Here is an 11,138-nt window from a genome sequence, read left to right as displayed (position 1 = left end):
GATCGAGAAGTGTTGAGAGATTGAGAGAGAGAGGGAGACAGAGAGAGAGAAGGTGAGAGCGATTGAGAGAGAGGGACAGAGAGAGAGATGGTGAGAGAGATTGAGAGAGTGGGACAGAGAGAGAGATGGTGAGAGAGATTGAGAGAGAGGGACAGAGAGAGAGATGGTGAGAGAGATTGAGAGAGAAGCAGACAGAGAGACAGATGGTGAGAGAAATTGAGAGAGAGGGAAACAGAGAGAGAGATGGTGAGAGAGATTGAGAGAGAGGGAGACAGAGAGAGATTAAGAGAGATTGAGAGAGAGGGAGACAGAGAGAGATGGTGAGAGAGATTGAGAGAGAGGGAGACAGAGAGAGAGATGGTGAGAGAGATTGAGAGAGAGGGAGACAGAGAGAGAGATGGAGAGAGAGATTGAGAGAGAGGGAGACAGAGAGAGAGATGGTGAGAGAGGTAGAGAGAGAGCGACAGAGAGAAAGTAAAGGAAGGGGAGGGAGCTAAAGGGAGATTGAGAGAGAGGGACTGCTGCCCCTGGAGTCAGTACAACCAGCCTCTCATTCTCATCTCAGGGGAAGTGTCATTGTGAAATGGAACCAAGAGGCAGAAACAGTTTTGAGGAACTTTTCACCCTAACATCGAGTCTGAGGAAAGACTGAGACACATCTGAGAGAGAGAGAAGCAGACAGGACAGGAACGGAGGAGAGAGACCCCTCAGACACAAACCATGGAGCAGGACAGCGACTACATGAATACGAGAAACATCAAAAACAACACGACAGCCCCCAGTGAACGTAGGTTAAACTGTTCAATAGAGGGAGAGAGAGAGAGAGGGAGAGAGAGAGAGATGCAAGGAGAGGGACAGCGCGATAGGGAGAGAGACAGAGAGGTGGAGATGGAGAAACAGAGAGAGAAATAGAGCAAGAACGAGAGAGAGAATGAGAAGAGTGAGAGAGAGAAAGAAAGACAGGGAGAGTGAGAGAGACAAATATGCATTGAGAGAGAGGGAAAAACAGAAACAGAGAAAGAGAGGCAGAGAGACAGAAAGTGAGATAGTGAGTTTGATAAATACAGTGTAGAGGGTGCTTTACTCTGTATCTAACCCCGTGCTGTACCTGTCCTGGGAGTGTTTGATGGGGACAGGGTAGAGGGAGCTTCACTCTGTACCTAACCCCGTGCTGTACCTGTACTGGGAGTGTTTGATGGGGACGATGTAGAGGGGGCTTTACTCTGTATCTAACCCCATGCTGTTCCTGTCCTGAGTGTTTGATGGGGACAGTGTAGAGGGAGCTTTACTCTGTATCTAACCCTGTGCTCTACCTGTCCTGAGAGTGTTTGATGGGGACGGTGTAGAGGAATATTTACTCTGTATCTAAACCTGAGCTGTACCTGTCCTGGGAGTGTTTGATGGGGACAGTGTAGATGGAGCTTTACTCTCTTTCTAACCCCGTGCTGTCCCTGTCTTGGGAGCGTTTGACAGGGACTGTAGAGGGGCTTTACTCTGTACCTATGGTAATTCCCCGAAGCCTTCAGCTGCCTGGACCCTAAACTGCAAAAAGCTCTCGCTGAACCTCTCCGCCTATCTATCTCTCTCTCTCTCTCTCTGCCTCAATTTCTCTGTTTCTCTCTCCTCCTTTAAGACGCTCCTTGTACCGATCTCTGTGTCTGAGCTTTTGGTTTCCTGTCCCTAATATCTCCCTGTGTGACTCGGTGTTCGATTCTCTTTGATAACGCTCCTGTACCGTGCACTGGGATGTGAAACGAGGGATATAAACGAGTAACGTGGTTGTTGTTTCTCTTGATAAGTGGGGTAGATACGTCACCATTGTCTGTTCCGTGCAGTAACACGGGTTGCTCAACATGGGTCAATCTTTACTTCTCTATTCCAGGTAAAACTGGGCAGGAACCAGTTGGAGGAAGAAGATCAATAACTTCAACACATCTTGGCATCGCCTGCCTCATTGTCCTAATCATCAGTTTGGTTATTGCGATAGGGCTGAGAGTCCAAGGTAGGAAACTGAATCTGACACTGAACCTGTTACAGAGATTGAACGGAGGCAATACTGAACTCCTTTATTTTCTCACCCTCTGTCCGTAAGCAGGGGTGTTTTCATGTTGGAAATAGGCTGTGGTGTGTTTACCAAAGCCCTCAGTTTGTGAGGTCAGACTTTAAAGGGAGAAGCAGCAACATCTCTCTAGATTTAAATCAGTAGCGTAGTTTATTCATACATTCAAACCCTCTCACACTAACACTGATATATTCCACACCACTCACTAGAACACTGATATTCCCCACACCCCTCACCGTAACAATCTGATATATACCACACCCTTCACCGTAACAATCTGATATATCCCACACCCTTCACCGTAACAATCTGATATATTCCACACACCTCCCTATAACACCCTGATATATTAGGCAGCCCTCACTGTAACACTCTGATATATCCCACACCCTTCACTGTAACATTCCAATATACTCCACACCCCTCACTGTAACACTCTGATATATCTCACACCCCTCACTGTAAAACACTGATTTACACCACGCACCTCAGTGTAAAATGTTGATAAATCCCACACCTCTCACAGAAACAAACTGATATATCCCACACCCCTCACTGTAACACTCAGGCATACCCCACACCCCTCACTCTAACAGTCTGATATATCCCACATCCCTCCCTGTAACACGCTGAAATATCACACACCCCTCACTGGAACACTCTGATATATCCCAGACCCCTCACTGTAACACTCTGATATATCCCACACCCCTCACTGTAACACTCTGATATATCCCACACCCCTCACTGTAACACCCTGATATATCCCACACCCCTCACTGTAACAGTATGATATATCCCACACCCCTCACTGTAACACCCTGATATATCCCACACCCCTCACTGTAACAGTATGATATATCCCACACCCCTCACTGTAACACTCTGATATACCCCACACCCCTCACTGTAACACTCTGATAGTTCCCACTCCCCTCACTGCAACACATTGATATATCCCACATCCCTCACTGTAACACTCTGATATATCCTACACCCCTCACTTTAACACTCTGATATATCCCACGCCCCTCACTGTAACACTCTGCTATATTCCACTCCCCTCACTGTAACACTCTGATATTTCCCACAACCCACACTGTAACACTCTGATATTTCCCACAACCCACACTGTAACACTCTGATATATCCCACACCCCTCACTGTAACACTCTGATATATCACACACCCCTCACTGTAACACTCTGATAGTTCCCACACCCCTCACTGTAACATTCTGATATATCCCACACCCCTCACTGTAACTCCCTGATATACCACACACCCCTCACTGTAACAGTCTGATAGTTCCTACACACATCACTGAAACATTATGAAATATTACACATTCTTCACTTTAACACACTGATATCACACAATCCACACTGTTATACTCTCATATATTGCACATGCTTCACTGTAACACTCGGATATATCCCACACCCCTCACTGTAACACACTGATATGTCCCACACCCCTCACTGTAACACACTGATATATCCCACACCCCTCACTGTAACACTCTGATATATCCCACACGCCTCACTGTAACACTCTGATATATCCCACACCCCTCACTGTAACACTCTGATATATCCCACACCCCTCACTGTAACACTCTGATATATCCCACACCCCTCACTGTAACACTCTGATATGTCCCACATGATTCTCCCTAATATTGAAATATATCACACACCTCTCACTCTAACACTCTGATGTATCTCACATCCCCCACTGTAACACTCTGATATATCCCACATCCCTCACTGTAACACATTGATATATCCCACACACCTCACTGTAACACTCTGATATATCCCACATCCCTCACTGTAACACATTGATATACCCCACACCCCTCACTGTAGCACTCTGATATACCCCACACCCCTCACTGTAACACTCTGATATACCCCACACCCCTCACTGTAACACTCTGATATACCCCACACCCCTCACTGTAACACTCTGATATACCCCACACCCCTCACTGTAACACTCTGATATATCCCACACCCCTCACTGTAACACTCTGATATATCCCACACCCCTCACTGTAACACTCTGATATACCCCACACCCCTCACTGTAACACTCTGATATATCCCACATCCCTCACTGTAACACTCTGATATACCCCACACCCCTCACTGTAACACTCTGATATATCCCACACCCCTCACTGTAACACTCTGATATACCCCACACCCCTCACTGTAACACTCTGATATATCCCACACCCCTCACTGTAACACTCTGATATATCCCACACCCCTCACTGTAACACTCTGATAGATCCCACACCCCTCACTGTAACACTCTGATATATCCCACACCCCTCACTGTAACACTCTGATATACCCCACACCCCTCACTGTAACACTCTGATATACCCCACACCCCTCACTGTAGCACTCTGATATAACCCACACACCTCACTGTAGCACTCTGATATACCCCACACCCCCCACTGTAGCACTCTGATATACCCCACACCGCTCACTGTAACACTCTGATATATCCCACACCCCTCACTGTAACACTCTGACATACTCCACACCCCTCACTGTAACACTCTGACATACCCCACACCCCTCACTGTAACACTCTGATATATCCCACACCCCTCACTGTAACACTTTGATAGATCCCACACCCCTCACTGTAACACTCTGATATATCCCACACCCCTCACTGTAACACTCTGATATATCCCACACCCCTCACTGTAACACTCTGATATACCCCACACCCCTCACTGTAACACTCTGATATATCCCACACCCCTCACTGTAACACTCTGATATATCCCACACCCCTCACTGTAACACTCTGATATATCCCACACCCCTCACTGTAACACTCTGATATACCCCACACCCCTCACTGTAACACTCTGATATACCCCACACCCCTCACTGTAACACTCTGATATAACCCACACCCATCACAGCGTGTTTCCGCTCAGAGCCACATTATCGGAAGGATTTGAACACATTGGAGAGAAAACGCAGAAGAGGTTTAGACGGATTTTCTGGGGATGAGAAGCTTCAGTTTCGAGCAGAGACGGGAGAGGTTGGGATTATTCTCCTCGGAGAGAAGGAGGCTGAGAGGGGATTTGATGGAGACGTTCAGAGTCAAGAGGGGGATGGAGAGAGGAGACGGGGAGAAGCTGTTCACACTGGGCCCAGAGGACACAGATTTTTAAGCGATTTGCGAAGGAATCAAACGCGATGTGAGAGAAAACGTTTTCGCAGGCCGAGCGGTTCGGCTCTGGGATGTGCTGCCTGGTCATGTGGGAGAGGCAGGTTGAATTGAGGCATTCAAGGGGGCATTGGATGGTTATTTGAACAGATACAATGTGCAGGGGTACAGGGGGGAAAAGGCAGGGCAATGGCACTGGGTCCGAACGCTCATTCGGAGTGCCGGTGCGGACACGATGGGCCAAATGGCCTCCTTCTGTGCACTTCAGACCCTGTGGTTCTTTGACCCTGTAAGTTCTATGACCCTGTGATTCTCTCAGTCCTACAGATGGACAAGAACATGACGGGGCTGAATGGAAAGATCCGGAATATGTCCGAGACCCTTGAACAGACGCTCCAGGACCGAAGATCCTTCTGCGCCGTCCTCCGGAACTACTCGGGTGAGTTGGTGCTGTCGGCCCCCACCCCCTTCCCCACTCTCCCACCATCCCACACTCTGTCCCATTGGGATCGCCCCCACCCCCTGTCTCCCCAACCCCACCCCCACCCCCACCCCCTGTCTCCCCGCCCCCACACCCCGTCTCCCTGCCCCCACACCCCGTCTCCCCGCCCCCACACCGCGTCTCCCCGCCCCCACACCCCGTCTCCCCGGCCCCACACCCCGTCTCCCCGGCCCCACACCCCGTCTCCCCAGCCCCACACCCCGTCTCCCCGACCCCCTGTCTCCCCCCACCTGCCTCCCCACCCGCTGTCCCCCCACCCCACCCCCTATCTCCCCACCCCCACCCCCTGTCTCCCCACCCCCACCCCCACCCTGTCTACCCACCCCACACATTGTCTCCCCTCCCCCACCCCGTCTACCCACTCCAACCCCCTGTCTACCCACCCCCACCCCCACCCCCTGTCTCCCCTCCTCACCCCCTGTCTCCCCTCCCTCATCCCCTGTCTCCCCTCCCTCACCCCCACCCCCTGTCTACCCGCCCCTGTCTCCCCGCCCCCATCCCCTGTCTCTCCGCCCTCGCCCCCTGTCTCCCGCCCCCGCCCCGTCACCCCGCCCCCTGTCTCCCTGTCTCCCCACCCCCGCCCCTGTCTGCCCACCCTGCCCCCTGTCTCCCCACCCCACCCCACGCCCTGTCTCCCCACCCCCACCCTCCCCAGCCTCCCCACCCCACCCCCACGCCCTGTCTCCCCACCCCCACCCCATCACCCCACCCCCACCCCCTGTCTCTCCACCCCCACCCCCTGTCTCCCCCCCCACCCCCTGTCTCCCCATCCCCACCCCCACCCCCTGTCTTCCCACCCCTACCCCCTGTCTCCCCACCCCCACCCCCTGTCTCCCCCCCAACCCCGTGTCTCCTCACCCCCACCCCCTGTCTCCCCACCCCCTCCCCCCTGTCTCCCCACCCCCACCCCTTGTCTCCCACCCCCACCCCCTGTCTCTCCACTCCCACCCCCTGTCTCCCCCCACCCCCTGTCTCCTCATCCCCACCCCCTGTCTCCTCACCCCCACCCCCTGTCTCCCCCCCCACCCCCTGTCTCCCCATCCCCACCCCCACCCCCTGTCTTCCCACCCCTACCCCCTGTCTCCCCACCCCCACCCCCGTCTCCCCCCCAACCCCGTGTCTCCTCACCCCCACCCCCCGTCTCCCCACCCCCTCCCCCTGTCTCCCCACCCCCACCCCTTGTCTCCCCACCCCCACCCCCTTTCTCCCCACCCCCACCCCCTGTCTCCCCCCCCACCCCCTGTCTCCTCACCCCCACCCCCTGTCTCCCCACCCCCTGTCTCCCCCCCAACCCCCTGTCTCCACTCCCCCACCCCCAACCCCTGTCTACCCACCCCCAAGCCCTGTCTCCCCACCCCCATACCCTGTCTCCCCACCCCCACCCCCTGTCTCCCCACCCCTACCCCCTGTCTCCCCACCCATACCCCCTGTCTCCCCACCCCTACTCCCTGTCTCCCCACTCCCACCCCCTGTCTGGGGGTCTGTCCGACAGATTGAGGAGATTGGATAAGGTGCAGGCGGGTGAGCCGAACTCGAAGCCTGAGGCTGACAAACAAAACCACAGCGACCGGACCCGAGGCGTTTAAAGCAATAAAGAGATTCGATTGGGTCGATGGAGAGAAACTATTTCCTCTGATCCGGTGGGTTGTGGGGGAGCCGGGGAGGGGGAGTCGAGAACAAGCGGGAAGAAGGTTAAAATTCGAGCCAGGATGTTCAGGGGGGACATCAGGAAACACCTCTTCACAGAAAGGGGAGCAGAATTCAGGAACTCTCCCCCCCAACCCCCGAAATAAACTGTGGGGGCCGGAGGTCAAAGGGAAATGTCAAAACTGAGATTGAGAGATTGTTGTTGGGGATGGAGGGTCACGGAACCGAGGGAGTTAAGATACAGAGCAGATCCAATAGAATGGTGTAAAATACCCGAGAGGGGCTGAATGGCCTCCTCCTGTTCCTGTGTAACAGGCTCGAGAGGGGCCGAATGGGATCCTCCAGTTCCTGTGTAATAGGATCGAGAGGGACTGAATGGCCTCCTCCTGTTCCTAATGTCCCGATGTATTTCTCTGAATTAAGTCTTTATAATTTTGCAGAGTCTCTCTGTCCGAACGGCTGGAAAGTTCATAATCATCATTGCTATAGATTCTCAACGGAGAGAGTAAACTGGGACTCGGCAAAACGACAATGTGAATCCCAAAATTCACACTTCATCATCATAAATACAGAACAGGAACAGGTAAGAATAACAGACGCATCTGTCAGAATGAGATAGAGAGAAAATATCCCTCTGCACCGTCCCCATCAAACATACAGCACGGGGTTAGATACAGAGTAAAGCTCCCTCTACACCGTCCCCATCAAACACTCCCAGGACAGGTACAGCACAGGGTTAGATACAGAGTAAAGCTCCCTCTACACTGTCCCCATCAAACACTCCCAGGACAGGTACAGCACGGGGTTAGGTACAGAGTAAAGCTCCCTCTAAACTGTGCCCATAAAACACTCCCAGGACAGGTACAGCACGGGGTTAGATACAGAGTAAAGCTCTCTCTACACTACATGAACGAGGGTTTCAGTAGTCGATGAGCTGAGCCCGGGGCGGTTCTGGGCGATGTTACGGAGTTGGGAAGAGGCCGTCTTGGTGACGATGTGGATATGGGGTGGGAATCCCATCTCCAGGTTAAACACAACCCCAGGGTTGTGAACAGTCTGGTTCAGACTCAGAGAGTTCCCAGGATGGAGTCGGTAACTTGGGAATGGAGTTTGGAACAGAGATGGAAAAAAACAGCTTCAGTCTTCCCGATATTTAATCAGAGGGAATGAGGGAGAATTTCCTGAGGAAGGGTTTGGTGTATTTTGGGGATCAGTTGTGTGTGCGCGTTTGTGTGAGTTAAGGCAGTCATACTAACTGATCACATTCCATCATTGTATCTGCTGCAGAATTTCATAAAGAAATCTATCGAGAATAATCCTGGGGATCACTGGATCGGACTAACAGATCGAGAGAGTGAAGGAAACTGGAAATGGGTGGATGGGACCCCAGTGAGGTGGGTCCCAGCATCGCATGGAGAGAGAGAGCAGGACAAGGGGATTAGTTTGGGATTGATACAGGGCGATGGGGAGAGAGCGGGACAGTGGGATTAGTTTGGGATTGATACAGGGCTATGGGGAGAGAGCGGGACAGTGGGATTAGTTTGGGATTGATACAGGGCTATGGGGAGAGAGCGGGACAGTGGGATTAGTTTGGGATTGATACAGGGCTATGGGGAGAGAGCGGGACAGTGGGGTTAGTTTGGGATTGATACAGGGCTATGGGGAGAGAGCGGGACAGTGGGATTAGTTTGGGATTGATACAGGGCTATGGGGAGAGAGCGGGACAGTGGGATTAGTTTGGGATTGATACAGGGCTATGGGGAGAGAGCGGGACAGTGGGATTAGTTTGGGATTGATACAGGGCTATGGGGAGAGAGCGGGACAGTGGGATTAGTTTGGGATTGATACAGGGCTATGGGGAGAGAGCGGGACAGTGGGGTTAGTTTGGGATTGATACAGGGCTATGGGGAGAGAGCGGGACAGTGGGATTAGTTTGGGATTGATACAGGGCTATGGGGAGAGAGCGGGACAGTGGGATTAGTTTGGGATTGATACAGGGCTATGGGGAGAGAGCGGGACAGTGGGATTAGTTTGGGATTGATACAGGGCTATGGGGAGAGAGCGGGACAGTGGGATTAGTTTGGGATTGATACAGGGCTATGGGGAGAGAGCGGGGCAGTGGGATTAGTTTGGGGATTTGTACAGGGCTATGGGGAGAGAGCGGGACAGTGGGATTAGTTTGGGATTTGTACAGGGCTGTAGGAATCTTGCTGATTCTGTGCAGGAATGTGTCGGATTTTTATCGGTATTTTTTATTTCCCCATTTCCCAGTTTTACCCGATGGGAGCAGGGTGAACCGAATAATGCAAAAGGAAATGAAAACTGCGCCATTATCAGAATGAACGGCTGGAATGATGCCAGTTGTACCGATCACTTCCCTTTCATCTGTGAGAAAAGGGCACTGCCCTGCGTCGAGGCAGCTGATATTGAGAAATATTGTTCCTGAAGAGAGACTGGGACACAGAACGAGAATGTCAGGATTGTCCAAAGATCCCCAGCCCCTCCTCCCTTCCCCACAATCCCCAGCTGCCCGAGGCCACGTCCGAAAGGTGAAAGTTCATCTGTTCCCCTTCTCCCCCAGGAGGAGCCCCCTACAGCGCCACCAGTGGTGGGAGGTGGGAATGACAGCGTGACGTTTGACATTGGAAAACCCCATTATAAATCCAGGCAGGAGTCCGGCGACATGGAACAGGACAGAAGTCCTGCATTTCTCTAGCAACTTTCACTAATTCAGATGATCACCAGCCTGCTTTTGCAGCCAATGAAGCAACTCCTTACAGAGTTTTCATAGTTGTCTTGTCAGAAACAAGGCTTTCAATTTGCGTGCAGTAAGCTTCCACTGGACTCAGGATTAAACTCGGTCACATCTGAAATACCCTTTGGACTTTTTCTTCTCGGACTCTGTAAATCACGTCAACTCATTTCAATCTCCCTGGTTCTTGTACTGTTACTATCCATAGTTGTAAAAGTTTCCTTTTTCTATCCTCCATTACTGTGTCTGTGCATTTGTGTACGTGTGTGTGCGTGTGTGTGTGTAAATGTCTATGTGTGTGGGTGTGTGAGTGTTTGAATGTGAGGGTGTGAGCGTGAATGTGTTTGTGTGTGTGTGTGAGTAGGCGTGTATGTGTGTTTGTGAGAATATGTTTGTGTGTGTGTGTGTTTGTGTGAGTGCGCATGAGAGTGGATACGTGTGTGGGTGTGTGTGGGTGTGAATGTGGAGGTTGACATTGTGAACATTCCTGCCCCGGGTTTTAAATGTAAATAAACTAACCCGAGTTGATCACAATGTGAGTTTGCTGTGAGTGATTAGTATAGTGGATCAGACACACTGAGGGTTTGGGAAAACACACCACAACACACTTCACAAAGAATTCAAAACACCTTCTGCGTATGGACAGCTGATGAGAGACAGAAGTACAGTTTGCCTGTCTCTCCTGTCCAGAACAGTTTGTTCTGAGGAACCTACCAACTCAGACATGTGTACAAGATCTCCAACTTTGTAATATTGCTCCCAACTTTTCAATTCCTTCATACACTAACCTACGTACTTTTGCTGTAACCAATCCCTTAGGCATGTTCGGTGTCCTGATGAGCAGGAAAACACAATTGCTTCTTTTACCGATTAACTGAAATCTGTGTCCCTCTCGTCCTCGCTCCTCCCCCCAACGAGACAGTTTCTCCCGATCTATCCACGATGTTGCTATCCCTTTCATAGAAACA

The 11,138-nt window shown here is 51.6% G+C and overlaps 1 protein-coding gene across 1 annotated transcript; it reads left to right on the top strand.

Moving 5' to 3' along the window:
* Positions 1-575: 575 nt before the first annotated feature.
* LOC144677746 (uncharacterized) lies at positions 576-10,134 on the top strand. The gene is made up of 5 exons (XM_078537774.1): positions 576-787; positions 1,883-2,002; positions 5,589-5,708; positions 7,859-8,001; positions 10,000-10,134. Exons 1-5 carry the CDS (start codon positions 721-723, stop codon positions 10,132-10,134), a joined length of 585 nt encoding a protein of 194 aa, XP_078393900.1. The 5' UTR covers positions 576-720.
* The last annotated feature ends 1,004 nt before the right edge of the window (positions 10,135-11,138 follow it).

Source organism: Cetorhinus maximus, unplaced genomic scaffold (genome assembly GCF_964194155.1).
Source record: "Cetorhinus maximus unplaced genomic scaffold, sCetMax3.hap1.1 HAP1_SCAFFOLD_2971, whole genome shotgun sequence".
NCBI lineage: Eukaryota > Metazoa > Chordata > Chondrichthyes > Lamniformes > Cetorhinidae > Cetorhinus > Cetorhinus maximus.
This window is presented reverse-complemented; position numbering and strand designations above follow the sequence as displayed.

Excerpts from the sequence above, each read along its gene's own strand:
- LOC144677746 (XM_078537774.1), top strand. The coding sequence starts at position 721 with ATGGAGCAGGACAGCGACTACATGAATACGAGAAACATCAAAAACAAC. Across the intron at positions 2,003-5,588 it reads GATAGGGCTGAGAGTCCAAG|TCCTACAGATGGACAAGAAC; the intron begins GTAGGAAACTGA and ends TGATTCTCTCAG. Across the intron at positions 8,002-9,999 it reads TAAATACAGAACAGGAACAG|GAGGAGCCCCCTACAGCGCC; the intron begins GTAAGAATAACA and ends CTTCTCCCCCAG.